Raw genomic sequence first — 26,039 nt, 5'->3', positions numbered from 1 at the left:
TCCCCGAGTGGATCCAAGAACACATTTTCACTGGTTGAAAAATTGAGTCGTTTGTATTCACCTATGCAGGTGAGATTGGACCGGACTGCATGAAACTGACTGAACCAACATGGCAGTTAGTCCGTAAGAAGTGTAATGTAGCCTAGGGTTAAGGTTTCTTTTTTTACTCTGACCCATCAACTTATACCCCACCTCCCATCATGCCAGCTCGCCCAGATCATTAACGCTCTCTTTTATCTCCAGCGAGTCAGTTGTCAGATAGCAGTTTACGCCAAGACATGAGCTAGAACCACAGAACAACAATTCGATTACCATGCATCGATTGATTTGAGATCACACAAATGGAAAACGGACTTAGGATAAGGAAAAGCGCGTATATTATTCAAACTTCGTCAAAGAATCGTTTCGTAGGGTGCGAAGCTCTCCAAGTACTTCGCCCACTTCCCTCCGTTCCAGCTAGCAATGTCCTTCCACTCCTTACTGTCTTTCCCAAAAGCACTCCGACCAGACCTCAAAAACGCTCCGAGAACAGCATCCGCAAAACACGGCTCGTTTCCCAAAACAAACGGCCCCTCATTCCCTTCGAACCACTTATCAAGTTTCGCAAAGCCCGCCAGAGCCTTCTCCCACGCCTTCTCCTTCTCCTCATCCCCATTAAACGATGCTTCAAAATTCACTCCCTGCTCCTCCAACCTGGATTTCCAATACACGAGCGTCCTGTCGTTCAAATTTTGCATGAAGCCCTTAGTCATGAACCCGCGGAAACCACCGAAGAGGTCTGTTACTGCATCACGGAATGCAAGCTGGAGCGGCATCGTACCAGTAGGGACGAGCGTAGGTCCAGACGGGTACGTTTTGTCTAGATACGCCGCGATAGCGGCAGACTCTGATACGACGGCTCCTGTGGCGTGGTCATGGATGATGGGGACCGTGTACAAAGGCGTGACTCCATCGGGTTTGGTGCGGGTAGGAGCAGCACCGATCTGTTTGGCGAGAGATTCGATGTCGGGAAGCTCGACGTAAATGGTTTGGTACGGGAGTTTCTTCATGTTCAGAGAGTACCTATTGCGATAATGGTTAGTGTACCCATACCAGTATACGATGTGTACTCGTACCTCGTTCGCCAAGTCGTTGAAGATCCCGGCGCGTCAGGAAGCTTGGTTGCAATGTCGTATAAGGTGATTGGTTTCGAAGACATCTTGTTGTGTTGATTCTACAGAGACGCGCCAGTCAGTTATAAGGTCGAGTAGTCTATTAGACCTGTACGAGAGAATTTTCACGTCTTACTCATCGTCTGATTCATTTCCCGGATTTTCTGGGAATTATTCAGGCTTTGTAATGTAACAAAGCAAAAGGCCAATCGGGTACATACATCACCGCGTCCATACGGGTGTCGCGGCATTGAAGCTTCGTGCACTACAATTCAATACATCGAATGTCTCTGGCAAGTATTCAAAAAAGATTTCCTATTACAAACGCGTGAAACAAGGCGCTAAAACAATGCAGAAGTTACGTACAATTGTATCAGGAACTTGGACTGCGTGTTCCGATGTTCAGCCGCCAATAACTCATAACTATAGGTAGAACTTTTGATGTATCCTTGGTGCTGGATTTACAGAGAGAAGATAGCCAGGTTTAGCCCAACGAGCAAGAAAGGCGCCAAAGGTCCTCAGCCATGTGAGTAGTTGTGATAGCAGCCTAATAGGTTGAAGCTGTCCATCGTTGGCATCCGGTATTTTTCGCAGTCCAGGGACGTTGTCGAAGCATGCTTTTAATTCTTGTTTGCAAGCTTTATCTTCGGATTTATCTGTGCGAACAAGGTTGAAGTTTAACCTCGGTACTGGCTATACCTGAGTCGCTCGGCTTGTTGAGCCCATTCGGGGACCACTCTGTCCCAACCGACAAGGCTCAAAAGTCAAGCACATCGAAGTCGACATGATAGTCAATCGGAAAGGTGTGAACAGAAGCTAGGGTTAGGGTTCCATTTTTTACTTACTCATACAGGCCCCCAGAAGCTCCCACCAAACTTTGTCCGGCAAAAATCCGAAAATCGGACCTCAAATATGCGACTTTTGGGGCTCAAAGTATGCTAACTCGGGCAAAGTCGCGTCTTCGAGCCTCCCGGGCCGGAACCGGCCGTCTGATTCTGCTATATCCGCCAGCACTGAGGTCCGTTTTTACCTGTATTCGACATGACTACAAATTTTCGTTGGAATTTTCCTGGAAAATATTGCGGAGAGGAGTCCGAAATCCAAATCGAGACTGATATTGGCTCAGATGTCAGAGCGATGGCGTCAGCACCAGCCCAAAATATGCTAACATCCGGACAAAGTTCGACGTTGTTCGACGACGTTTGGACCCAAAATATGCTAACTGCGGACAAAGTTTTTGCATTTTTTGGGCCTAAAATATGCTAAAATCCGGACAAAGTCTGGTGGGAGCTTCTGGGGGCCTACTCATACCGACTAAACCTGCCCATCAACTTACCCCACCTCCCATCATGCCAGCTCGCCATTTCCTTCTACTCCTTACTCTCCCTTCCAAGGATACCCCTCGTAAACCTCAAAAATGCACATAGCACAGCATCCGCAAAGGACGGTTCGTTCCCCATAACGAATTCCAAACCCTCTTTCGGGAGCCACTTGTCGATCTTCCCTAGCCCCGCCTGCACCTTCGCCCACTGGTTCTCCCTCTCCTCTCCCTCTGGGACCTCCACAACTACACCCAGTCCCGTTATATCAGAATACGACGATACCCGTGATCAAGCTCAAGGGTTCTTCGAGGGGGGCTGGTGCACAGGTGATGCTGACTTAGCAGTGGAGATCATTGTGGACATTGTAAGAGGAGACGGCAAGGCAAAAGGCAAGGAGTGGCCCACATATCTTGTCTTTGGGCCTGGTGGTGATGTGGCGATAAAGAGCAAGTGCGAAAAAATGGTGAAAGTTTTAGATGAGTGGAAGGATGTTACCGGGGTACTGAGTTAGCTTCCGTCAACTGTACTAGAAAATATAATGCGGTAATGTGAAGATGAATTCTCAGCTTTCAAAATTCTCAATGCTGTCTCTGTGTATATGCCAAGGGATACGAACGAATGTCACAAAATTCAAATCTTGTGTATTGAAATGCGAGAACAGACAAACGGCCTCAAGGTGTGCAACAAGTGCTTATTAGAGAATCGCTTCATATGGCGCGAGGTTCTCCAGGTACTTCGCCCACTTCCCTCCATTCCAACTAGCAACATCCTTCCATTGCTTGCTGTCCTCCCCATAAGCATACCGACTACACCTCAAAAACGCGCCAAGAGAAGCATCCGCAAGACATGGCTCGCCCCCCATAACAAACGGTCCTTCATTCCCTTCAAACCACTTGTCAAACTTCGCAAGACCCGCCAGGGCTTTCTCCCACAACTTTTCCTTGTCCCCATCAAACAGCGCATCAAAGTTCACTCCCTGCTCTCGCATCCTGGGTTTCCAATGCACGACTGTCCTGTCGTGCATATTTGGCAGCATGCACTCGATCATGAACCCATGAAAACCACCAAAGACGTCGTCCACCGCGTCGCGGAACGCGAGCTGAAGTGGCATCGTGCCGGCAGGGACAAGTGTAGGTCCAGAGGGGTACGTTTTGTCTAGGTACGCTGCGATAGCGGCAGATTCTGATATGACGGCGCCTGTGGCGTGGTCATGGATGATGGGGACTGTGTACAAGGGTGTGACTCCATCGTGTTTAGTGCCGGTAGGAGCAGCACCGATCTGTTTGGCGAGAGGTTCAATATCGGGGAGTTCCACATAGACGGTTTGGTAGGGGAGTTTTTTCATATTTAGGGAGTACCTATGATCATGCGGGTTAGGCCGTCCGTATCGGTGTACAATGCGTACACGTACCTCGTTCGCCACGTATTTGGAGATCCCGGCGCGTCAGGAAGCTTGGTTGGAATGTCGTATAAGGTGATTAGCTTCGAAGACATCTTGTTGTGTTGATTTTACAGAGACGCGCCAGTCACTTATAAGGTCGAGTAGTCCATTAGACACGTACGAGAGAATTCCACGTCTTACTCACCGTCTGATTCATTTCCCGGTTTTTCAGGGAATTATTCAGGCTTTGTAATGCAGCTTGGGGGCGAAAAAGCGCCAACCACGTACTTACATCACCGTGTCCATATGAGTATCGCGGCATCAAGCAATCATGTGGTGCCAGGTTAGTACGTCGAATATCTCTGGCAAGTATTCAAAAAAGATTCTCTATTACAAACGCGTGAAACAAGGCGCTAAAAACAACGCAGAAGTTACGTACATTGTATCAGAAGGGACTTGCGTGTTCCGATGTTCAGCCGCCAATAACTCATAAATATAGGTAGAGTTTTTGATGTATCCTCGGCGCTGGATTTACAGAGAGAGAAGATAGCCAGGTTTAGTCCAACGAGCAAGAAAAACGCCAAAGTAAAGTCCCCGGCCATGTGAACAGTTGTGATAGCAGCCTAATAGGCTGAAGCTGTCCATCATTGGCATTCGGTATTTTTCGCAGTCCAGAGACGTTGTGGGAGTATGCCTTTTACTTCTTGTTTGCAAAATTTATCCTCGGATTTATCTGTGCAAACAAGATTGAATTTTGACCTCGGTACTGGCCATGCCTGAGTCGCTCTGGGTAGTAACGGGCCTTCAGTTTGTTGAGCCCATTCGCCGTTCGGGGTTCACTCTGTCCCAACCAACCAAGCCTTGTGATAAGAACATTGTTGGAATGGACTAAACGAGGCTCTAAACTCAAGTGTTGGGAATAGGTGTCGGCAGGCACAAAGAACGTGGCGGATATGGCTTGAACGAACGTATATTCGTGGACAGATACGTAGGTGGTGGTGGTACGAAGCCAAGTAGCGGTAACGATCGGTAAAATAAAAATAAAAATAGTGTAAAATAAAAAGCGGCACAGCCGTCTTGCTGGTGGCTGTGAAACCAATCCTCACCATAAAGTCGACATGATAATCAATGGGAAAGGTGTTAATAGAAGCTAGGGTTAGGGTTCCAATTTTGTTTACTCCTACCGACTAAATCTATCCATCAACTTACCCCACCTCCCATCATGCCAGCTCGCTATTTCCTTCCACTCCTTACTCTCCCTTCCAAGGATACCCCTCGTAAACCTCAGAAACGCACACGGCATAGCATCCGCAAAGGATGGTTCACTCCCCATAACGAATTCAAAGCCCTCTTTCGGGAGCCACTTGTCGATCTTGCCTAGTCCCGCCCGCACCTTCGTTCACTGATTCTCCCTCTCCTCTCCCTCTGGGACCTTCACAACTACACCCAGTCCCGTTATATCAGAATACGACGATACCCGTGATCAAGCTCAAGGGTTCTTCGAGGGGGGCTGGTGCACAGGTGATGCTGACTTAGCAGTGGCGATCATCGTGGACATTGTAAGAGGAGACGGCAAGGCAAAAGGCAAGGAGTGGCCCACATATCTTGTCTTTGGGCCTGGTGGTGATGTGGCGGTAAAGAGCAAGTGCGAAAAAATGGTGAAAGTTTTAGATGAATGGAAGGATGTTACCGGGGTACTGAGTTAGCTTCAGTGAACTGTACTAGAAAAAATTGTGGTGATATGAAGAAGAATCCTCAACTTCCAAAATTCTCAATGCTGCCTCTGGCGCATATGCCAAGGGATACGAACGAATGCCACAAAATTCAAATCCTGTATATCGAAATGTGAAAACAGACAAACGGCCTCAAGGTGTGCAACAAGTGCTTATCAGAGAATCGCTTCGTACGGCGCGAGGCTCTCCAGGTATTTCGCCCACTTCCCTCCGTTCCAACTAGCGATGTCCTTCCACTCCTTACTGTCTTTCCCAAAAACACCCCGACTATGCCTCAACAATGCTCCGAGAACAGCATCCGCAAAACACGGCTCGCTTCCCATAACAAACGGCCCCTTATTCCCTTCGAACCACTTGTCAATCTTCGCAAGACCCGCCAGAGCCTTCTCCCACGCCTTGTCCTCGTCCTCGTCCCCATTAAACAACGTCTCCAAATTCACTCCCTGATCCTCCAACCTGGACTTCCAATACACGACCGTCCTGTCATTCAAATTCGGCAGGAAGCCCTTCATTATGAACCCGCGAAAACCACCAAAGACGTCTGATACCGCATCACGGAATGCGAGCTGGAGCGGCATCGTACCAGTAGGGACGAGCGAAGGTCCGGACGGGTAAGTTTTGTCGAGATACGCTGCAATAGCGGCAGATTCTGATACGACAGCTCCCGTGGCGTGGTCGTGGATGATGGGGACCGTGTACAAAGGCGTGACTCCGTCATGTTTAGTGCCGGTAGGAGCAGCACCGATCTGTTTAGCGAGAGATTCGATGTCGGGAAGCTCGACGTAAACGGTTTGGTACGGGAGTTTCTTCATGTTCAGAGAGTACCTATTGTGAATAGGGTTAGGTAGCGGCCCATACCAGGTATACGATGCGTACTCGTACCTCGTTCGCCACGTCGTTGGAGATCCCGGCGCGTCAGGAAGCTTGGTTGGAATGTCGTATAAGGTGATTGGCTTCGAAGACATCTTGTTGTGCTGATTCTACAGAGACGCGCCAGTCACTTATAAGGTCGAGTAGTCCATTAGACACTGTACGAGAGAATTTCCACGTCTTACTCATCGTCTGATTCATTTCCCGGATTTTTCAGGGAATTATTCAGGCTTTGTAATGCAGCTGGAAGAAAAAGCGCCAACCACGTACTTACATCACCGTGTCCATATGAGTGTCGCGGCATTAAGCAATCATGTGGTGCAGGTTAGTACAGTCGAATATCTCTGGCAAGTATTCAAAAAAGACTTCTCTGTTACAAACGCGTGAAGCAAGGCGCTAAAAACAACGCAGAAGTTACGTACATGGTATCAGAAGAGACCATGCTTCCGATGTTCAGCCGCCGAAAACTCAAATAGGTGGAGCTTTTGATGTATCCTCGACGCTGGATTTGGATTTATAGAGAGAGAAGATAGCCAGATTTAGTCCAACAAGCAAGAAAGACGCCAAAGTAATGTCTGTAACCATCGAACAGTTGTGATAGCAGCCCATCACTGCCATTCAGTATTTTTCGTAGTCCAGAGACGCTGTCGAAGCATACTTTTAGTTCTTGTTTGCAAGTTTTACCTTGGAATTTATCTGTGCAAACAAGATTGAATTTTGACATCGGTACATGGCTATGACTGAGTCGCTCTGGGTAGTAATGGGCCCTCGGCTTGTTGAACCAATTCGGGGTTCACTCTATCCTGACCGACCAAGCCTTGTGATAAGAATACTGTTGAAACGGACACAATGAGGCTCGAAAGTCAAGCACATCGAAGTCGACATGATAGTCAATCAGAACGGTGTTAACAGATGCTAGGGTTAGGGTTCCATTTTTTTACTTATACCGACTAAACCTATCCATCAACTTAACCCCATCTCCCATCATGCCAGCTCGCCATTTCCTTCTACTCCTTACTTCTCCCTTCCCAGGATACCCCTCGTAAACCTCAGAAAATGCACATAGCACAGCATCCGCAAAGGACTGGTTCGTTCCCCATAACGAATTCCAAATTCCTCTTTCGGGAGCCACTTGTCAATCTTTCCCTAGACCCGCCTGCACCTTCGCCCACTGATTCTCCCTCTCCTTCTCCCTCTAGGACCTTCACAACTACACTCAGGTCCCCTTTATATCAGGAAGTACTGACGATACCTGTGATCAAGCTCAAGGGTTCTTCGAGGGGGGCTGGTGCACAGGTGATGCTGACTTAGCAGGTGGAGATCATCGTGGACGTTGTAAGAGGAGACGGCAAGGCAAAAGGCAAGGAGTGGCCCACATATCTCGTCTTTGGGCCTGGTGGTGATGTGGCGGTAAAGGGCAAGTGCGAAAAAATGGTGAAAGTTTTAGATGAGTGGAACACTGGAAGGATGTTACCGGGGTCCTGAGTTAGCTTCAGTCAACTGTACTAGAAAATATAATGCGGTAATGTGAAGATGAATCCTCAACTTCCAAAATTCTCAATGCTGCCTCTGGCGCATGTATCAGATGGATACGAACGAATGCCACAAAATTCAAATCTTGTATATCGAAATGTGAGAAGCAGACAAACAGCCTCAAGGTGTGCAACAAGTGCTTATTAGAGAATCGCTTCATATGGTGCGAAGTTCTCCAGGTACTTCGCCCACTTCCCTCCATTCCAACTAGCAACATCCTTCCATTGCTTGCTGTCCTCCCCATAAGCATACCGACTACACCTCAAAAACGCGCCAAGAGAAGCATCCGCAAGACATGGCTCGCTTCCCATAACAAACGGTCCTTCATTCCCTTCAAACCACTTGTCAAACTTCGCAAGACCCGCCAGGGCTTTCTCCCACAACTTTTCCTTGTCCCCATCAAACAGCGCATCAATGTTCACTCCCTGCTCTCGCATCCTGGACTTCCAATGCATGACTGCCCTGTCGTTCAAATCTGGCAGCATGGCTTCGATCATGAACCTACGAAAACCAACAAGTACGTCGTCCACCGCGTCGCGGAACGCGAGCTGGAGTGGCATCGTACCAGCAGGGATAAGTGTAGGTCCGGATGGGTACGTTTTGTCTAGATATGCCGCGATAGCGGCAGATTCTGATACGACGGCGCCTGTGGTATGATCATGGATGATGGGGACCGTGTACAAAGGAGTGACTCCATCGGGTTTGGTACTCGTAGGAGCAGCACCAATCTGTTTGGCGAGGGATTCGATATCGGGAGGCTCGACATAGACGGTTTGGTAGGGGAGTTTTTTCATATTTAGGGAGTACCTATGATCATGCGGGTTAGGCTGTCCGTATCGGTGTACAATGCGTGCACGTACCTCGTTCGCCACGTATTTGGAGTTCCCGGACTCGTAGGAAGCTTGCTTGGAGTGTCGTATAGGGTGATTGACTTCGAAGACATCTTATTGTGTTGATTCTACAGAGACGCGCCAGTCAGTTATAAGGTCGAGTAGTCTATTAGACGTGTACGAGAGAATTTCCACGTCTTACTCATCGTCTGATTCATCTCCCGGATTCTCAGGGAATTATTCAGGCTTTGTAATGCAGCTTGGGGGCTAAAAAACGCCAACCACGTACTTACATCACCGTGCCCATATGAGTGTCGCGGCATTAAGCAATCATGTGGTGCAGGTTAGTACATCGAATATTTCTGGCAAGTATTCAGAAAAGGTTTCGCTGATACAAACGCGTGAAACAAGGCGCTAAAAACAACGCAGAAGTTACGTACAATTGTATCAGAAGAGACCATATTCCGATGTTCAGCCGCCGCAAACTCATAAATATAGGTAGAACTTTTGATGTATCCTTGGCGCTGGCTTTATATAGAGAAGATAACAGGTCTAGTCCAACGAGCAAGAAAGACGCCAAAGTAAGATCCACGGCCATGTAAACAGTTGTGATACTAGGCTGAAGCTGTCCTGAAGCTGTCCATCATTTCGCATCTGGTATTTTTCGTAGTCCAGAGACATCGTCGAAGTGCGCCTTCTATGATTGTATTACAGAATTTATCTTGGAATTTATCTGTGCAAACAGGATTGAGTTTTGGTGTCGGTACCTAACCATGACTGAGACTTGAGTCGCTCCGGCTAGCAACGGGCCCCCGGCATGTTGAATTTATTTAGTATACAGTCGATCCCGATCGACCAAGTCTTGTGATAAGGATTGTTGAAACGGACTTGATAACGCTCGAAAGTCAAGCACAGTGAAGTCGACATGATAGTCAATCGGAAAAGCGTTAACAGAAGCTAGGGTTAGGGTTCCATTTTTTACTCGTACCGACTAAACCTATCCATCAACTTACCCCACCTCCCATCATGCCAGCTCGCCATTTCCTTCCACTCCTTACTCTCCCTTCCAAGGATACCCCTCGTAAACTTCAGAAACGCGCACAGCACGGCGTCCGCAAAGGATGGTTCGTTCCCCATAACGAATTCAAAGCCCTCCGAGTCTTTTCGGGAGCCACTTGTCAATCTTGCCTAGGCCTACCTGTACCTTCGCCCACTGCTTCTCCCTCTCCTCTCCCTCGAGAGCCTTCACGACTACACCTAGTCCTTCCAGTCTCTTGAGCAAGTATAATCTTGTTGCATCATTCAATATATCTCCGCTCCAGAAGAACGGACGCGTCGGGACGAAGCTCTCCGCTACGGCATCGCGGAACGCGAGCTGCAGAACCTTCGTTCCCGCAGGGATGAGTGTCCGGTCCGGACGTGGGGTAGGTTTTGTCGAGGTACTCCTGCGATGGCGGCGGACTCTGATATCACGGCGCCAGTAGAGGGATCCTGGATGATGGGTATAGTGTAGAATGGCGACTTTCCGTCGGGTTTGACGCCAGTGGGAGGAGCTCCTGATACGTATTGCTAAGAGCTTCGACAGTCGGGAAGCTCGACCCAGACGACTTGGAAGTTTCAGGTTCTTGATGCTGAGGGAATACCTTAGATGGATGTTGATCAGCACCAACTTTCTAGGTCTGGAGTCGTGGACATACCTTGTGCGCCATGTCGTTGCTGAGCCGGGTGCATCAGCATCTTTGGTCGGGACGTCGTATAGTGTGATCAGCTCGGACATTGCTTTCTGCAGAAGGAACTTTAGTTTGGGTTATAAGCAATAATAGCTCTAAAACGTCTTACGAAGGATAACAGTCATTTCCCGATAAATCAGCGTTTGCTTTGTCATTGTTACGAAGCATCAGATGGCGCCGGGACAATGATACGCGCTGCGACCATACCAACATCTCTGTAAACGCCTTCATTAGTCAGGAAATTCAGTCTTTCCAAATGGACTTACTCGTTCTCTCCATTCGGACTTAAAGTTTGAAGATGCCAGCTTGGAACAGTGATAGATTGTCCGAACGTAGATTATCGGGGACGCCGAGGGTTCATATATAATTCAGGACTTTGTACACTGGCGAGGACCACAGAGGAAGATAAATTTGCCAGGGATTCCGTTCCCTGAGAAGTGCAGCCAACAGGACTCCTCTTTTGGTCGATCTTTCACATACTTCGCATTCACATATTCTTGGTATATTGATTGCTACTTTATCAGAAGACTAGAATCCATAGCGAATGGATCGATCCTGTACGAAGCCCAGTCGACTAAGTGGTAAGCGCCAACTAAGCGCTTCGAAGTTAGACGTGAGAATCCTTACCTGAAAAAACCTTGGGGATATCCCTCAACAGTTGTCGGTCAATATACACAACATGGTACTGCAACATTTCTTTCACTGATTAGAGGGAGGTAATATTCTCATTCAAGTATTAGCACCCAGCTGCAGGGACGGCGCTTATTCTGACAAGATGGATGATACTTCTCGTCTTTAGCGCATGTACAGAGTCTTCAATCGGTATATAGGCAGGTTATCCCCACTATATAGTGTCTGCATGTTTTGTCTCGTTGCTCCACCGTGCACTTTAAGCCGAATTCCCCCTGAGAAATGAGTAAGTTTCCAGCTTTCAACTCAGGGAGTCAACTCGATCATCTAACTTGGCTTCAGTTGATACAGAGCTGTTCGCCGCCCTACGAATAGGTGTGACGTGCACGTTCATCGGATCTGTTATTGCATACTTCTATTGGGAAAAAATCAGATTTTCAACGCCGGGTCAAGATCTGCAGCCAAGAGCTCGCTCGGTGGCTTCGCCATCAGCTCGCATTTTGCCCGAATGTCAGTATTCTCATAGCCGCATGAAGTGTAACATGCTAAGATGGCAGGCATTTACCGAGAACCAACATCGAGCAAGGAATCCCTGTATCGGCTTGACAGCCCATGGTCAAGTGAACAAAGGGATGACATTTGTAGGAAGAAGCATGGTGAGGAGGGCTCTGTTATTCTAGTTCACACTTATGCAGCTCATTTTTACGTGCTAGTGTATGTGATAGAGAGTGCTATATTATTTATACCGTTATACCTTTGAATGAGGGAAAGCGTGTATATTATTCAAACTTCGTCAAAGAATCGTTTCATAGGGATGTGATAGCTCTCCAAGTACTTCTCCCACTTCCCTTCATTCCAACTCGCAATACTCTTCCACTCCTTACTGTCTTTCCCAAAAACACCCCGACCATATCTCAAAATCGCCCCGAGGACAGCATCCGCAAAACACGGCTTCGCTTCCCATAACAAACGGCCCCTCATTCCCTTCGAACCACTTATCAAGTTTTGCAAGCCCCGCCAGAGCCTTCTCCCACGCCTTGTCCTTGTCCTCGTCCCCATTTAACAACGTCTCCAAATTCACTCCTTGCTCCTCCAACCTGGACTTCCAATACACGACCGTCCTGTCATTCCAATTTGCCATCAAGCGCTTAACCATGAACCCGCGAAAACCACGGAAGACGTCTGCTACCGCATCACGGAATGCAAGCTGGAGCGGCATTGTACCAGTAGGGACGAGCGTAGGTCCGGATGGGTACGTTTTGTCTAGATACGCTGCGATAGAGGCAGACTCTGATACGACGGCTCCTGTGGCATGGTCATGGATGATGGGGATCGTGTATAAAGGCGTGACTCCATCGTGTTTAGTGCCAGTAGGAGCAGCACCGATCTGTTTAGCGAGAGATTCAATGTCGGGAAGTTCGACATAGACAGTTTGGTACGGGAGTTTTTTCATGTTCAGAGAGTACCTATTGCGATAAGGGTTAAGGTACCCATGCCGGTATACGATGTGTACTCGTACCTCGTTCGCCAAGTCGTTGAAGATCCCGGCGCGTCAGGAAGCTTGGTTGCAATGTCGTATAAGGTGATCGGCTTCGAAGACATCTTGTTGTGTTGATTCTACAGAGACGCGCCAGTCAGTTATAAGGTCGAGTAGTCTATTAGACCTGTACGAGAGAATTTCCACGTCTTAGTCATCGTCTGATTCATTTCCCGGGTTCTATTCAGGCTTTGTAATGGAGCTTGGGGGCAAAAAAGCGCCAACCACGTACTTACATCACCGTGTCCATACGAGTGTTGCGGCATTAAGCAATCATGTGGTGCAGGTTAGTACATCGGATATCTCCGGCAAGTATTCAGAAAAGGTTCGCTGATACAAACATGTGAAACAAGGCGCTAAAAACAACGCAGAAGTTACGTACAATTGTATCAGAAGAGACCATGTTCCGATGTTCAGCCGCCAATAACTCATAACTATAGGTAAAGCTTTTGATGTATCCTTGGTGCTGGATTTATAGAGAGAAGATAACCAGGTCTAGTCCAACGAGCAAGAAAAAAACCAAAGTAAGGTCCCCGGCTATGTGAACAGTTGTGATAGCAGCCTAATAGGTTGAAGCTGTCCATCGTTGGCATCCGGTATTTTTTGTTAGACATAGTAGTAGTAGTACAAGACGCACACGGACACGTATTTGATATTTCTTGCCTTTTTCGTTTTGCGATGCACAGCCTCACATCTCAGCTTTTACCAACACGCTGAGATGTGAGTACCTCTACGTATATCCATACTATTAGTTTACTTACCATCTTGCAGTAACGTTCCGTTACATTATCCAGTGTTGCTCACTTTCTCTCGAGCCTACTTTCCGTTACCACGTCCGAGCGCCGACCTCGTAACTCCAACATTTTTCGTAGTCCAGGGACGTTGTCGAGGCATGCTGTTAATTCTTGCTTGCAAACTTTATCTTCGGATTTATCTGTGAGAACAAGGTTGGATTTTAACCTCGGTACTGGCTATACCTGAGTCGCCCTGAGTAGTAACGGGCCCTCGGCTTGTTGAGCCCATTCGGAATACTGTTGAAACGGACTCGATAAGGCTCTAAAGTCAAGCACAGTCTAACCTGTCGACATGATGGTCATTCGGAAAGGCGTTAATAGAAGCTAGGGTTAGGGTTCCATTTTTTTTTACTCATACCGACTGAAACCTATCCATCAACTTACCCCACCTCCCATCATGCCAACTCGCCATTTCCTTCCACTCCTTTACTCTCCCTTCCAAGGATACCCCTCGTAAACCTCAGAAAGCGCACACAGCACAGCATCGCCAAAGGACTGGTTCGCTCCCCATAACGAACTCAAAGCCCTCTTTCGGGAGCCACTTGTCGATCTTCCCTAGCCCTGCCTGCACCTTTCGCCCACTGCTTCTCCCTCTCCTCTCCCTCTGGGACCTTCACGACCTACACCTAGTCCCTCCAGCCTCTTGAGCAAGTACAGTCTTGTTGCATCATTCAATATCTCTCCGCCCCAGAAGAACGGACGTGTCGGAACGAAACTCTCCGCTACGGCATCACGGAACGCGAGCTGCAGGACCTTCGTTCCTGCAGGGATGAGCGTCGGCCCGGACGTGGGGTAGGTCTTGTCGAGGTACTCCGCGATGGCGGCGGACTCTGATACCACGGCGCCAGTAGAGGGATCCTGGATGATGGGTATAGTGTAGAATGGCGATTTCCCGTCGGGTTTGACACCAGTGGGGGGAGCTCCGATACGTATTGCTAGAGCTTCGACGTTGGGAAGCTCGACCCAGACGACTTGGAATTTCAGGTTCTTGATGCTGAGGGAATACCTTAGAGATGTTGATCAGCGCCAATATTCTAGGTCTTGGAGTTGTGGACATACCTCGTACGCCATGTCGTCGCTGAGCCGGGTGCATCAGCAGTCTTTGGTCGGGACGTCGTATAGTGTGATCAGCTCGGACATTGCTTTCTGCAGAAGGATACTTTAGTTTGGGTTATAAGCAATAATAGCTCTAAAACGTCTTACGAAGGATAACAGTCATTTACCGATGAACCGGCGATTGCTTTGTCATTGCTACGAAGAATCAGATGGCGCTAGGACAATTATACGCGTTGCGACCTTGCCAGCATCTCTGCAAACCCTTTCATTAGTGAGGAAACCCAGTTTTTCCAAATGGACTTACTCGTTCCCTCCGTTCGGACTTGAATATGCCAGCTTGGAGCAGTGATAGATTGTTTGAGCGTAGATTATCTGGGATGCCTGAGGATCATACGATTCAGGTCCTTGTACACTGGCGAGGACCGCAGGGGAAGATGAAACTGCCAGGAATTCCGTTCTCTGAGAGATAGCCGTGGACGGAGATATCAAATCCGAATCCGCAATTCGGGTATGACACTTCTCTGGAGAATATGTTGTGTCCTGGGCGTATGTAGATATATGAGGCCGATATGGAAGAAGCGCAATGGCTTACAATTAGGTCCAATTGAACGCATGCTTGAGAGATTCCGTCTCAGTGTGACCAATGCTAGCATCAGAGCCACGCGTCCACTTCTGGACCAGGTATGCCCACGTAACCCAAGATCCTGCGGTCATGATAAAAGCGAGTCGGATGCGATTTCCACCTTCAGATGCTGTACAACGTCAGACGACGGACCTGCTTCTTGCCATGAGCTGAAAACGCTGTAGAGGCGGTGATGCTTACTATAAAATTCCCTGCACATCGAAGCTTCCGACAATACTATGGGCTTTCTCCTTCTCAAGTCCTCTGTTCGAACTCCCTGAGAGCGAGAAAAAGGGTTGATTCCAACAGCTGGTTAACGTCGGCGTCGTGAAAATGTCAAAGACGGTTTCTGTCGCCATCTCATTTGTGTGGGGATAGTAAGAGGGCATCGCTCCATCGAAATGCTACCATGGCGAAGGAATAATACTGCTGTCTGTTTGCTGGGAGTACCCTGGGTGACGTGTGAGGGATATCCTTGGGCAAGAGAAAGTGGCGCACCTATCAGCGTACTCATAATATATACCTGAAGAACCAATAACAGCAACGCGCTATCGTTGTATATGCCTGTCTTTGAAGGGTGAAAGACCTTCTCGTTGAAACCACAAAGCACTCCGTCCTTGCCCATCTTCCAACCAGTCGAAGTCGATATTGAAGGCACACTTTTGTGTGAGGGGATGTAAGGGAACAAGATAAGGATAAATGCAGGAAGTTCTGTCGTCGCGTTCGGTCACAGTGAAGAGGAGACAAGTGCCGTCAGTGCCGCTGGCAATCAACTTGCCGGATGAATCGATCCACGATCACATGCCTTGTCGTTCGATTCTCTCGTGTTTTGCCTCAACACCACCATCATTCCCGACTTGTAACTCCCAATTTTTCCAACGCAAAACGTGGCTAGACGTGTGCGCTCGTCGGCACCCAACAGCTTGCCAACCAAGGACTCTCTTTTGGTCGATCTTTCACATACTTACTACGTACGACTTACTGGCGATTCGCATATTCTTGGGTGATATTGATTGCTATTTATCAGAGGACTAGAATCCATCGGGAGCGGATCGATTCAGTGTACCAAGCTCAACCGGACAAACGCCAAATAAGCGCTTCGAAGTTAGACGTGAAAATCCTTGCTTCAAAAGACCTTGGGGATATCCCTCGACAGTTGTCGGTCAATATACACAACATGCTACGCAGCATCTCTTTCACTGACAGGAGGGAAGTAGTATTCTCATTCAAGCATTAGCGCCCAGCTGCAGGACCGGCGCTTATCTGACAAGATGGATGATGCTTCTCGTCTTAGGCTTTAGCGCATGTACAGAGTCTCCGATCGGTAGATAGTCAGGTCATTCCTACTGTATGGTGCGTACGTGCTTTGCCTCATTGCTCTGACAACAGGCCCTACACACTTTCAGACGATTTCCCGCTGAGAAATGAGTAAGTTTCGAGCTTTCAACTCAGGACGTCAACTTGATCATCTAACTCGGCTTCAGTTAGTGCAGAGTCGTTAGCCGCCCTACGAATAGCTGTGACATGCACGTTCATCGGATCTGTTATTGCATACATCTATTAGGAAGAAATCAGTATGTACAGTTTCACTCCACATCTTTCTACCCATTACTCATGTCTTTCTTCGTTCCAGGGAATTTCTGTCGAGCCAATCTCACGAAGCTACTCGTGGCGCTAGTATTTTGCTTCTTGATTACGCAGTTCGATATCTGGCCTCTGACATCAGACCTACTGCCTGGGCTGGAAGGAGGTTGTCCTGGAAGTATCCTCATCGGAACCAGATTCATCATCGCTGGCGCTGCTCGCATCGTGTCCATCGCAATGATCTCTTACATCATCATTATGATCTGGCGTTTCACGCTTTTCAAGTCCGAAATTCTGTTATTAGAACTGGTCGTTCACAGGTCGCTGTGTATTGGTGAGGCAGTTTTGACCTGGCTGTTAGAAGGAGGGGCGTGTGACTTGTAATTAATCCTGTATCCTTTATCATATCATCCCGTTACTGTATTTATGGGTGTATTGAGTCGGCGCGCAGACCTCAGTCCTGTGAAGTGTCACTATGAACTAAATACACGTATCAGAATCTATATTTACATATAGGTCTGAACGACGAAGGACAGCAGGATAATACTGATAATAATGAACATTACTATGAACACCCATGAGCCACGGCCCGATTTCAAGCTTCTGGTTTGCAAAGCAGGAGCGACCTCCGTCTCGGCCGATGCTTCGCCAACATGTCCTTCCTCTAGTGCATTACTCGGCGAAGAGGCGGTCTTTTCGCTCAAGGTACGATACCCGTCGTCCGATATGACTGATGTCGATTCGGGTACGGTACCATGTAAAGGCATCCAATCTATTATATTTTATCAGCGGCCATACACACAACGAACCCAGATCTTCCTACCTCCTGTGGACACGTCGAGGATCTCCACGAACGGCCACCCAAAATACTTGCAGACGTCCGCGCCGCCACGGGCTGGGTCAAATCCATAGTTGGCATTCAACTCGGGTATGGTTGTAAGCACCGTTTTAGACACAGGCGGCGTCCACGAGGTTTTCTCTTTAAAAACCTTCACGCCGAAAACTTCTTCTACTTCAACCAAAGACATCTCTGAGCCCGCGTCATAGAACCACGCGAAGACAGGCCAGGACACCTTGTTCGTCTGATAATCAACGGAGGGAGCGCTTATTGACAACGAGAGTGTATGATGATCTTCGGCCATGAATGTATTGTAGAGACGAAAAGGGTCGTACCTCTCTTCCAGGCCGACACAAAGGGTAAACATTGTATCTAAATACGCTTGTTAGTTGATAGTTCTTTGTTAGTCAACAAACATCTACCTATTAGAAGTAGCTCGTCATCGTCAACAGGACCCCTGGAACAGACACAAGATTGTAGCTGGGAAGCCTGCGCAATCCACGAATTCAAAGCCCCGTTGAATGACCGCGAACAGATCGAAGCATCGAAGGGCAGAGTCCCAGCGTACGGTAAAGGGACCGTTATTGAACCACTGCCAATGAACAATTAGCAAGAAGATATAAGATTGAAGTAACAACGAACTTGTTTGTCGAGGGCAACAATAGTATAGTGTGATCGTTGGCTGATGTTGTCCAGTGCACGTTCCATTCGTCCAATCTAGTCTGAACTCGGCCCACCAAAGTCTCCCCGCGTGAGGTCAGTACACTACCCGGCGCGTAAGGTTGATTTTGTGGATGGAAAGACTGAAAAGGTTTAGACAAAATGATGCGTTTGATAGCATCATACACATTGCATAAATTATCCTTTCGCAATGTCAGTGACAAGGACCATCTGTTGACATGGCTGGGAAGCGGTTCAGTCGACAGGCGCCGAAGACGGACCCGGTTCCCTGGTTTATCAAAGATACGCATCACAAAACCCCCAGTGAAGTACCATTCAGATACCATAGCCACCACAACAACTTGCCCGTGTTCGTTAAGATGGATATGACCTCGCTTCAAAATTGTCAGTATATACCGAGACTTCCATGACTTGACTGACACCTGCCCAGAATCCTGGAGTGAGAAACGTGTAGTGCGTGGACAAATACTCTGAGACCGACTACAAAATGGGTATTCAGGCGTGTCCTTCTGGATTCTGGCAGATCATACCTCTAACTCGTAGAACTACACAGTGGCACAGCAGGAGATTAGCCGTGTTTGTCCAAAATATCAAAGAGAAGCTATTTTACCAGTTGGATATAGAATGGTACAAATTGCTTTGCAGTCAAGTTACGTTCATAATCACGGAAAGGGATCTGGGTGATACCTGTACACGGAAATTAGACCTAAACTAAAGACAAAAGGAACCAGCACCCTCACCGTGAAATACGATTGCTGGAAAGTTTGGTGATCTGCAGATACCGAAGACTTGGGCGATGTTCGGGTGCCTACACAAGGCATCACTCGATGATTATTAGACAGACATGGAAAACCGAACTTTGTTCTAATCAACGTGTCTGCATCATTATCGAATCGCTAGATTACAAGATGATGTGCACTTCGCCAATGAATAAGATAGTAATAGACACTTACTTTCAGTATAGCTTCTTCGTTACCAGGAGAATGTTGGTATACGCGAATAATTTTTGCTGTGCTGCTGTTCTCGACTGTGCCGTATCTGTCTTCGTATCCAAGGGAAGAGTCACACCAAGGAGACACGAGCTTTCCTATGTAGATGTCCCCTGGGAAAAGTTCTCGAACCTACGAATAAGATATAGACATGTTTGATATGAGGACCACCTACCTGTCCTTTATAATATCCTTTCAGATCCTGAAGCTTCTCGCAAATCTGGGCCGCATGTTCCCTTTGGATATCACCCAAGGACCGTATCTCGCCTCGGATATAGTGACCCTGAGACTTAACAGTCGAGGTGATGCATGACTGTGCTGTCTCCGTGGCTTGAGTGACTGCATTCTGCATCTCGGACATCGCAAGCCTTGAGTCGGTAGTAACTAGAACCTTGAAAGGGACCGACAGTCAATACAAATAACAGCGTGTACAAGGCCCGAGCGCATACAAGGTAATCCGCCTTGATGTTGTTCACTCGCTGCTTGTATCCATCGATAACACTGGAAATCTTCTTCGTTTTCAGGAATCGCATAATGCTTTTGGACTTCAAATTGTGTCGAGTAGTGTTTAGTTCAGCAATCAAACACTCTAGGTATCTGGACAGAAGCTTCGGTAAGTAGGGTTCAGCAATCTGTACATGCCAACTCACGCCTGAAGCTCCACGCATACACCAGCGAAAACGAGTCGCACTCGTATCACCATGCGCTTCAACAGGTTTCCTTGATGATTCGTATTGTCGTTCCAATGCTCTCTGCCAAGTCCTGAAGGTCCTCGTTGTTCTTGCCAGCTAACTAGACCCCCGCTCAATATCATACAGCAGCGGTTAACAGTACGTACCTCAATGACCTCAAGAATCGTCGCTATACACCCTGCAACACCCTTGATGTACGGAAATGGGGCCATTTCACCCGCAGCCACAGTAAGCCTTGCAAATTGTATCCATGCGCCGATATTCGAATCTCCCGACATCCTGGTGGTGGTGGATGAGAGGGTATGTCTGAAGGATCATATTTGGCATAGCTGAGCCTAACATGGTATAAATATCATGCTATTATGTTGTTTCCAAGCTGTGCATGGGAAGCTCGAACTGAATCGAAAAGTCTAGCAACTTTATAGGGCCATGAATGTGTATAGAGGACACAATTTTCAGGTGAGCAGGATCAATTCCAACGTTGGACGTTAGACCGTGAGGAAGGAACATCGAGGCGAATTCCATGGTGGTGGTAAGAGAGACGCGTCGGCCCGACAACCCCGTAGCGAGCTGCTCTTTACTCCTACCCCCACCATGGATGCAACTCCTTGCTTTCTTTGCGAACATTCTATCCCGTCTACCATCTTCTTTAGATGTTGAGTATGTATCTCATATCTCGAGAAAACAATCGTTTGAATTTGGGTATCAGGTGCGTTCGTTAGTTGGACGTAAATATCACGAAAGCTGACCGATTCCTTCTTCAAAGATGTCTTCGATATTTTTGCCAGAAAAACGGCTTTTCTTTGCTCGATATCGCCTACCGCCATCTGCCAACACAGCTCTCTTTCACTCAACTCGAGGACACTGGTCGAGGAACGATTAAGCCACCGTCTTACCAACATGCCCCAATGACGCCAGACTTTGACCAAGAGGCGATAGATGCCATGAGTTACGACGGCTTGCCTCCCCTCCAAGCAAAGATATCGACCTCGGATATTGTCATCTTCACGAACCTGACGAGCGTGTTCCTGAAGAGCAACCGACGAATAGAACAAATGTTTTCGGCTGCTAATGATGAACCGGGCACTGTTGTTGTCAAGGATGGACAATTTGTTTGCTAAGGAATAGAACCGTGTCCTGAGGTTCATTCTGACTGAAGCGTTAGACGCGTCAATCTAATGGGTGGATCAATAGTGTAAGCGTATACTTCACTGAATTCTCAACGTTTAGGTCTCTTTAGATCCGGCCTCACCACAGTCGGTTCGCCACTGGGACTAGCAGATATCGATTTCGAAGACAGTACTAAAGATGGACTGGTCATTGACCCTTTCTTATCCGAAATCCCGAACTTAGTGGTAGGAGAAGAAACGATAATACGAGCAGTAGATGGCTTACAATTCGCATCTCCAGATATGCTGTACGTCGTCTTCCAAATCGTGAGGTTCAGACTGACTTACGAAAGATCATATCTAAGGCTGCCTTATCGCGGAGGCGTTACTATTGCTGTTACACCGCGTGAATCTTCTGGATTGTTGTCTGGATTAAGTACCGGTGCTGCACACACGTTGGAGGATGGTGCCATAATACACGACGTCTCGGTACTGCATGTTATGGTGTCCATGTCTTCACCCATCAACGTTAGCACTCAACTGGGTGCTCTGAGGCGACTGCTGCTTAGCGAAATACACGGAGAATTAGGTGCGAGTTTAGGAAGGTCGTTGAGGTAACGTCTTTGCCGTTCCTTAGATGGCATTGCATATTTAACGATACAAACGCCAGGGTGAACTGCCGCTTGTCGTGACGGTCAACAGCGTCGATGTTATGGCGTCTTTGATACAACTTAAACAAGAACCAGAAGAGATATCTGAAAAATCTATTCGTATGACGTTCCTTGGAGCGCCCGAAGCGCATCTTCTTGCTACCGAGATAGGCAACGCTGGTGTTGGCGTAATCCTTAGTCGTGTGCGGCCTTTCCCTAACGACTGGCAATCAAGGAGAACGTATGTGATGTTCATTACCCTCTTCGATGAGAGAAGATTATTAAAGCGCTGTGGTCTTCCAGGCCCGCCGCTTTCCGAGGACAGTGCGCTAGACGTACTCCTGTCGCACAATGTCACGATGGGCATCGGCCTTGATATTTTTGGTTTGGGTCCTCAGAAAAGCACTGCCCCGAATACGAGATCTGATGCAGCCTGGGTTAGTGTTTTGCGTAGCATGATTTGTTCTGTAACTAACTTGCTTGCCAGCAGGTTGCACTTGAAGCTCGCACGGAATTATCACAGTCCGATTGCGCTAGCGTTAGTGAATTTGGAGACGCTACTTGGCGTGGATACGAGGGATCGGGAGAAGCCATCGTCTTTTGTCGCAGTCGCAAGGCCACAGAACCTTCCATTCACCAACATGTTTGCCATGCCTCATGCCTATCACTCTTCTGTTTTCACATACCATGTTGCCAACACGCGTCTCTCCAAAGCCCAAACATCTAACCACAACCACGATTGCGAAAATGTGTAAGCTTCCAGTTCATACTACGGATTACCTAGTATTAGTAACACAGTTTTTTGCTATCAGTCGACACAACGACGACCATGATAAACCTCCTTCTGAATACATGGCTCTACTGGCAGCTGATTTGCGCGTTCACCATCATCGCCAAAGTTGTGCAGTTTTGTTTATCCTAATCTTACTTAGGGATAGTCTACCGACTTGAGCGCAATGCGAAGCTATTCTTGGTGTTGCTTCTCTCTGTCTTCATAACGTATCTTGGAGTATGGCCTCAGACGTCAGCTCTTGTTCAAGCACATATGGTGGAGTTCATCAAGGATAATCTTGCGTTGATCAGGTTCGCCATTACGGGTGCAGCCCGTGCTGTGTACATTATCATGATTTGGTACATCGTGGCTTACTGTCCCGAAGTTGTGATATTGGAGCTCGTCATCCGTAGGCCGCTGTGTATGGTCGAAGCGTACTTGAATCGGTTGCTGGCATGGATATGATAGGCCGAGCAGTTAAGTTCTGCTCATGTGTCTACTCTTGTTTCGACTCGCTGTTAAATATCCGATTGTCTGAACGAGTAGCCAGAGATCAGTAATAAACCCGATTGGCGACGATGGCACCGAAGAAAGAGATAAAGGCAGAATTACAATCGGAAGAGAAAGGCTTGGTTACTTATTACGCAACCGTTTCATACAGCCCCAAGCGGTCTAGGTGCTTTCCCCACCTCCCATCATTCCAAGTAACAATATCCCTCCACTCCTCGCTCTCCCTTCCAACTGTGCTTCTAATCAACCAAAAAAACGCCCCAAGCACCGTATCCGCAAAACACGGTTCCTCGCCCATAACAAAGTCACCCCCGCCCTCGCTCCCTTCAAACCACTTATCCATCTTCCCCAGATTCTTCTTCGTCACAGCCCACATCTCCTTGCGCTCCTCACCTTCCAACGCACAGATCCCAGGAAACTTCTCCTTCATACGCGTCGTCGTCCGTTCGTTCATCTTCACCAGAAAGTCCGCATAGAAGAGCGGTGCACGGAGATGCTCGAAAGCTTCATCGACTGCGTCGGTGAAAGGCGAGCTGGAGGGCCATAGTCCCGGCAGGGATGAGCACGGGTCCAATAGAGAGGTAGGTCTTGTCAAGGTAAACGGCTATGGCAGGCGAGTTGGAGATGACAGCACCCGTGGAGTGGTCCTGGATTATTGGAACCGTATATTTGGGGGTAACTCCATCTGGCCACATGTCGGTGGGAGCAGCACCGATTTTCTTGGCGAGAGCTTCGATATCAGGGACCTCAATGTAGACAGTCTTGTAAGGCAGGTTTTTGAGGTTCAGACAATACCTGCGAATTCAAATTCGAACGGTTAGGTATGAGATGTGCATGCGAGGGAATGCACATGTACCTCGTTCGCCAGGTTATCATAGTTCCCGGAGAATCAGCCGCTTTGGTGGGAATATCGTAGAAAGTGATCATGGCTTTGCCGCCATGACCAACAGAGGCTCCAGGTTATATAGAAAAGCGACAGCGATTCAGACCGATATTATCGGGGGGTCCATTGATGATCATTGGAGCAGGCAGTACGAAGGTAAGGTGGATGTACGGTCTTGTGGTCCACGCCTAGTGCCCCAACTCGGGTCGGACTCGGCGAAGTTCCAAAAGAGTATGCAAGACACTGGGTCGAACCAATTAGCGGCAAAGTTACTAGTCCAGGGCCTGACGAAGGGGAACATGTGAAATAAATCCTCGGGTAGTGACTTTGAGAGCAAAATGGCGCACATCAAATAACAGAGAGTCGTAGCATCAAGACATGTGCCGAAGTATCGGTGTTTGCCGAACCTTCGTATATCGTAATGTCACCTCGTCCAGTGAGAGATGCCTAGTGCGTTATATGCGCCTGTTCATTGCTCTTCTGTTCACAAATGACTCCCAGAAGGATGTCTTCCAAGCATATCGTTTCGCTGGTGACACACATAACTCCGCAAGACTCCAAATCTGCTTTTCAGCCGCCATGTACAACGACCTCCACTGCAAATGCACGTCGTTGATACTACGTTTGACGATTCACGTATTCCCGTAGTAACGGCAGCAGTGGCGCCGTGAAGGTCCGCCATAAAGTTGGACTCGAAGCTCGCGCAGTCGCCGCCAAGAGTCCTTGTGTGTGCCATAGATGCTAGCCATCTCCTTACGGCGACTCTGAGTTTGTGTCATAGATCTCGTGGCTACATTGCTGGAGGTGAATGGTTGACCGGGGCGGAGTATTAGCGCTTAGCATCGACCTCGTTAGGGACGGGCACGAGAGCAGAGGAATAGTCGATATAAACCACCTGTTGGACGTTGCCATGTTATCATCGGAGCGGTGCTGTATATGACTTCGGGCCCACTCGATTAAGTCTACCTCCGATGACATCGTCTGTCAATCCCGCCGTTCATCAGACTGGTAAAGTAACCCACGGGTTGGTGACCCGCATTGTGGCGCTCTCAGGAAGGAACATGTTCGCTGCGCGGTCCTGGTCCCTCCCGGACGTGCGCTGTGTAACTCGGAAGCTCCATATCTTCTGGTGCGACTTTAGGACCGCCAAGGAGAAGACGCCTATGCGAACGAGCTTCCTTCAGTAGCCGATGATCAAGAAGGTGAAAAGGAAGAGAACAACGCAGCTCGGACGTGTGACCGTCGAGATTAAGGATGAGAATACTCCATCGTATTCTATGACCGATATTAATGGGTTCGAGGGCATGAGTTGGCGTAATGCAGAGGGGTATTGGGAACGTAAGGTAGGTCACGATGTCGTCGTTGCTCATTTCAAGGTTCTCAGTATGATCAGTGGAAGTAGATGGTGATGCCGTAACGTTCGAAGGACCGGCTTCTGCAGATGATGCGTTGATGAGGATTGAAGGAAAAATATCCACCACTGCCGCTGCTGCCAGAGTGCGTGCTGTTCCAAGGACTTGATGATAAGGAATGTATCGGTTCGGCGTAGTAGGCACTGAATGTCCTGGCGTTGTCGGAGATGGCTTCCAACGATGCTCCTATAGCCGGTTTCGTCGTGGCTGGACAGACGTGGCTAAGTGGAGGAATGCTCCTTGGAAGATCTAATGACGGATTCCGAGAAGAGTGAAGGGACTCTAGTCAGAAATAGTAGGCGTGCGGGATGAAGAAGAGACTGGCGATGACTGAATGATGCCGCTTCGTAGAGTGGAGGCATGGCAAGTGGCATTCTTAGTTTGAACGCGCAAACCATCAGTGTGTGTCTGCCAGCGTTGATAAGAACAACAACCTTCAGCACATCGTCTCCAGGTGGTTTCGGTTCGTTGTTCGGCTTCGTGATCGCCCGCGGTACCACAGGTGCAGCCCGCTGAGAAAGGCGCCAGCGCCGCTGTGTCCGATCATGGTTCATGGCGCGGACGGATGGAGAGGACATGTGTGTACACGCTTGGAAGGAAATGAGAGTGGGCACGCAGAGGAGAACGTGGAGACTAAGGCTGAATTGAAAGCATTGAGTGCGCTATGCCTGTCGCCCAGATTAGTTACGCTTTTTGCAAGCTGCAGCAATGCCATACCTGCCATCAAATA

The 26,039-nt window shown here is 48.3% G+C and overlaps 14 protein-coding genes across 14 annotated transcripts; 2 read left to right on the top strand and 12 right to left on the bottom strand.

The window, feature by feature from the left end:
• Positions 1 to 172: 172 nt before the first annotated feature.
• EV420DRAFT_405058 (uncharacterized protein) lies at positions 173 to 1,583 on the bottom strand. The gene is made up of 4 exons (XM_060481991.1): positions 1,518 to 1,583; positions 1,288 to 1,466; positions 1,116 to 1,213; positions 173 to 1,062 (listed from the first exon to the last, which is right to left on the bottom strand). The coding sequence occupies exons 3-4, from the start codon at positions 1,196 to 1,198 to the stop codon at positions 393 to 395; spliced, it is 753 nt and encodes a 250-aa protein (XP_060330284.1). The 5' UTR covers positions 1,199 to 1,213; positions 1,288 to 1,466; positions 1,518 to 1,583; the 3' UTR covers positions 173 to 392.
• Positions 1,584 to 1,592: 9 nt separating this feature from the next.
• On the top strand, positions 1,593 to 2,984 carry EV420DRAFT_1480171 (uncharacterized protein; the record flags this gene model as incomplete). Its single annotated transcript, XM_060469649.1, has 4 exons — positions 1,593 to 1,677; positions 1,907 to 1,941; positions 2,005 to 2,169; positions 2,508 to 2,984. The coding sequence occupies 4 exons, from the start codon at positions 1,593 to 1,595 to the stop codon at positions 2,982 to 2,984; spliced, it is 762 nt and encodes a 253-aa protein (XP_060330283.1).
• EV420DRAFT_405013 (uncharacterized protein) lies at positions 2,873 to 4,131 on the bottom strand. Its single transcript, XM_060481990.1, has 3 exons — positions 4,060 to 4,131; positions 3,885 to 4,002; positions 2,873 to 3,831 (listed from the first exon to the last, which is right to left on the bottom strand). The coding sequence occupies exons 2-3, from the start codon at positions 3,965 to 3,967 to the stop codon at positions 3,168 to 3,170; spliced, it is 747 nt and encodes a 248-aa protein (XP_060330282.1). The 5' UTR covers positions 3,968 to 4,002; positions 4,060 to 4,131; the 3' UTR covers positions 2,873 to 3,167.
• Positions 4,132 to 5,595: 1,464 nt separating this feature from the next.
• Positions 5,596 to 6,693, bottom strand: EV420DRAFT_1748330 (uncharacterized protein). The gene is made up of 3 exons (XM_060480236.1): positions 6,647 to 6,693; positions 6,470 to 6,587; positions 5,596 to 6,412 (listed from the first exon to the last, which is right to left on the bottom strand). The coding sequence occupies exons 2-3, from the start codon at positions 6,550 to 6,552 to the stop codon at positions 5,743 to 5,745; spliced, it is 753 nt and encodes a 250-aa protein (XP_060330281.1). The 5' UTR covers positions 6,553 to 6,587; positions 6,647 to 6,693; the 3' UTR covers positions 5,596 to 5,742.
• A 1,440-nt stretch (positions 6,694 to 8,133) lies between these two features.
• Positions 8,134 to 8,933, bottom strand: EV420DRAFT_1643340 (uncharacterized protein; the record flags this gene model as incomplete). The annotated part of the gene is made up of 2 exons (XM_060477489.1): positions 8,134 to 8,797; positions 8,851 to 8,933. 2 exons carry the CDS (start codon positions 8,931 to 8,933, stop codon positions 8,134 to 8,136), a joined length of 747 nt encoding a protein of 248 aa, XP_060330280.1.
• EV420DRAFT_1545760 (uncharacterized protein) lies at positions 8,925 to 9,818 on the bottom strand. Its single transcript, XM_060473285.1, has 3 exons — positions 9,220 to 9,818; positions 9,023 to 9,182; positions 8,925 to 8,948 (listed from the first exon to the last, which is right to left on the bottom strand). The coding sequence occupies exons 1-2, from the start codon at positions 9,416 to 9,418 to the stop codon at positions 9,151 to 9,153; spliced, it is 231 nt and encodes a 76-aa protein (XP_060330279.1). The 5' UTR covers positions 9,419 to 9,818; the 3' UTR covers positions 8,925 to 8,948; positions 9,023 to 9,150.
• Positions 9,717 to 9,973, bottom strand: EV420DRAFT_1545758 (uncharacterized protein). The gene has a single exon (XM_060473284.1). The coding sequence runs from the start codon at positions 9,955 to 9,957 to the stop codon at positions 9,799 to 9,801; it is 159 nt and encodes a 52-aa protein (XP_060330278.1). The 5' UTR covers positions 9,958 to 9,973; the 3' UTR covers positions 9,717 to 9,798.
• Positions 9,965 to 10,992, bottom strand: EV420DRAFT_1683278 (uncharacterized protein; the record flags this gene model as incomplete). The annotated part of the gene is made up of 2 exons (XM_060479244.1): positions 10,518 to 10,992; positions 9,965 to 10,463 (listed from the first exon to the last, which is right to left on the bottom strand). The coding sequence occupies exons 1-2, from the start codon at positions 10,595 to 10,597 to the stop codon at positions 9,965 to 9,967; spliced, it is 579 nt and encodes a 192-aa protein (XP_060330277.1). The 5' UTR covers positions 10,598 to 10,992.
• Positions 10,993 to 12,060: 1,068 nt separating this feature from the next.
• On the bottom strand, positions 12,061 to 12,983 carry EV420DRAFT_1748327 (uncharacterized protein; the record flags this gene model as incomplete). Its single annotated transcript, XM_060480235.1, has 3 exons — positions 12,061 to 12,646; positions 12,700 to 12,797; positions 12,954 to 12,983. 3 exons carry the CDS (start codon positions 12,981 to 12,983, stop codon positions 12,061 to 12,063), a joined length of 714 nt encoding a protein of 237 aa, XP_060330276.1.
• A 1,083-nt stretch (positions 12,984 to 14,066) lies between these two features.
• EV420DRAFT_1643337 (uncharacterized protein) lies at positions 14,067 to 14,582 on the bottom strand (the record flags this gene model as incomplete). The annotated part of the gene is made up of 2 exons (XM_060477488.1): positions 14,067 to 14,498; positions 14,571 to 14,582. The coding sequence occupies 2 exons, from the start codon at positions 14,580 to 14,582 to the stop codon at positions 14,067 to 14,069; spliced, it is 444 nt and encodes a 147-aa protein (XP_060330275.1).
• Positions 14,583 to 17,279: 2,697 nt separating this feature from the next.
• EV420DRAFT_1643336 (uncharacterized protein) lies at positions 17,280 to 20,251 on the bottom strand (the record flags this gene model as incomplete). Its single annotated transcript, XM_060477487.1, has 13 exons — positions 17,280 to 17,545; positions 17,597 to 17,983; positions 18,034 to 18,203; positions 18,254 to 18,666; positions 18,713 to 18,772; positions 18,823 to 18,837; positions 18,903 to 18,979; positions 19,033 to 19,100; positions 19,151 to 19,188; positions 19,246 to 19,413; positions 19,457 to 19,672; positions 19,731 to 19,878; positions 19,932 to 20,251. The coding sequence occupies 13 exons, from the start codon at positions 20,249 to 20,251 to the stop codon at positions 17,280 to 17,282; spliced, it is 2,346 nt and encodes a 781-aa protein (XP_060330274.1).
• A 375-nt stretch (positions 20,252 to 20,626) lies between these two features.
• EV420DRAFT_1643335 (uncharacterized protein) lies at positions 20,627 to 22,969 on the top strand (the record flags this gene model as incomplete). The annotated part of the gene is made up of 10 exons (XM_060477486.1): positions 20,627 to 20,682; positions 20,740 to 21,085; positions 21,139 to 21,155; positions 21,214 to 21,390; positions 21,436 to 21,610; positions 21,652 to 21,696; positions 21,753 to 22,169; positions 22,236 to 22,483; positions 22,545 to 22,633; positions 22,665 to 22,969. 10 exons carry the CDS (start codon positions 20,627 to 20,629, stop codon positions 22,967 to 22,969), a joined length of 1,875 nt encoding a protein of 624 aa, XP_060330273.1.
• Positions 22,970 to 23,144: 175 nt separating this feature from the next.
• Positions 23,145 to 23,941, bottom strand: EV420DRAFT_1620839 (uncharacterized protein; the record flags this gene model as incomplete). The annotated part of the gene is made up of 3 exons (XM_060475620.1): positions 23,145 to 23,407; positions 23,529 to 23,809; positions 23,871 to 23,941. The coding sequence occupies 3 exons, from the start codon at positions 23,939 to 23,941 to the stop codon at positions 23,145 to 23,147; spliced, it is 615 nt and encodes a 204-aa protein (XP_060330272.1).
• Positions 23,942 to 24,866: 925 nt separating this feature from the next.
• On the bottom strand, positions 24,867 to 25,345 carry EV420DRAFT_1545708 (uncharacterized protein). The gene has a single exon (XM_060473283.1). It carries the CDS (start codon positions 25,265 to 25,267, stop codon positions 24,947 to 24,949), a length of 321 nt encoding a protein of 106 aa, XP_060330271.1. The 5' UTR covers positions 25,268 to 25,345; the 3' UTR covers positions 24,867 to 24,946.
• Between the last annotated feature and the right edge of the window lie 694 nt (positions 25,346 to 26,039).

The sequence above is a fragment of the Desarmillaria tabescens genome, assembly GCF_030435595.1.
Source record: "Desarmillaria tabescens strain CCBAS 213 chromosome Unknown EV420scaffold_19, whole genome shotgun sequence".
Lineage (NCBI taxonomy): Eukaryota > Fungi > Basidiomycota > Agaricomycetes > Agaricales > Physalacriaceae > Desarmillaria > Desarmillaria tabescens.
The sequence above is the reverse complement of the archived record's forward strand: the minus strand, read 5'-3'. Positions and strand labels throughout refer to the sequence as shown.

Excerpts from the sequence above, each read along its gene's own strand:
- EV420DRAFT_405058 (XM_060481991.1), bottom strand. The coding sequence starts at position 1,198 with ATGTCTTCGAAACCAATCACCTTATACGACATTGCAACCAAGCTTCCT. Across the intron at positions 1,063-1,115 it reads TCAACGACTTGGCGAACGAG|GTACTCTCTGAACATGAAGA; the intron begins GTACGAGTACAC and ends TTATCGCAATAG.
- EV420DRAFT_405013 (XM_060481990.1), bottom strand. The coding sequence starts at position 3,967 with ATGTCTTCGAAGCTAATCACCTTATACGACATTCCAACCAAGCTTCCT. Across the intron at positions 3,832-3,884 it reads CCAAATACGTGGCGAACGAG|GTACTCCCTAAATATGAAAA; the intron begins GTACGTGTACGC and ends GCATGATCATAG.
- EV420DRAFT_1748330 (XM_060480236.1), bottom strand. The coding sequence starts at position 6,552 with ATGTCTTCGAAGCCAATCACCTTATACGACATTCCAACCAAGCTTCCT. Across the intron at positions 6,413-6,469 it reads CCAACGACGTGGCGAACGAG|GTACTCTCTGAACATGAAGA; the intron begins GTACGAGTACGC and ends TATTCACAATAG.
- EV420DRAFT_1545760 (XM_060473285.1), bottom strand. The coding sequence starts at position 9,418 with ATGGCCGTGGATCTTACTTTGGCGTCTTTCTTGCTCGTTGGACTAGAC. Across the intron at positions 9,183-9,219 it reads TTTAGCGCCTTGTTTCACGC|AAATATTCGATGTACTAACC; the intron begins GTTTGTATCAGC and ends AATACTTGCCAG.
- EV420DRAFT_1545758 (XM_060473284.1), bottom strand. The coding sequence starts at position 9,957 with ATGGGGAACGAACCATCCTTTGCGGACGCCGTGCTGTGCGCGTTTCTG.
- EV420DRAFT_1545708 (XM_060473283.1), bottom strand. The coding sequence starts at position 25,267 with ATGAGCAACGACGACATCGTGACCTACCTTACGTTCCCAATACCCCTC.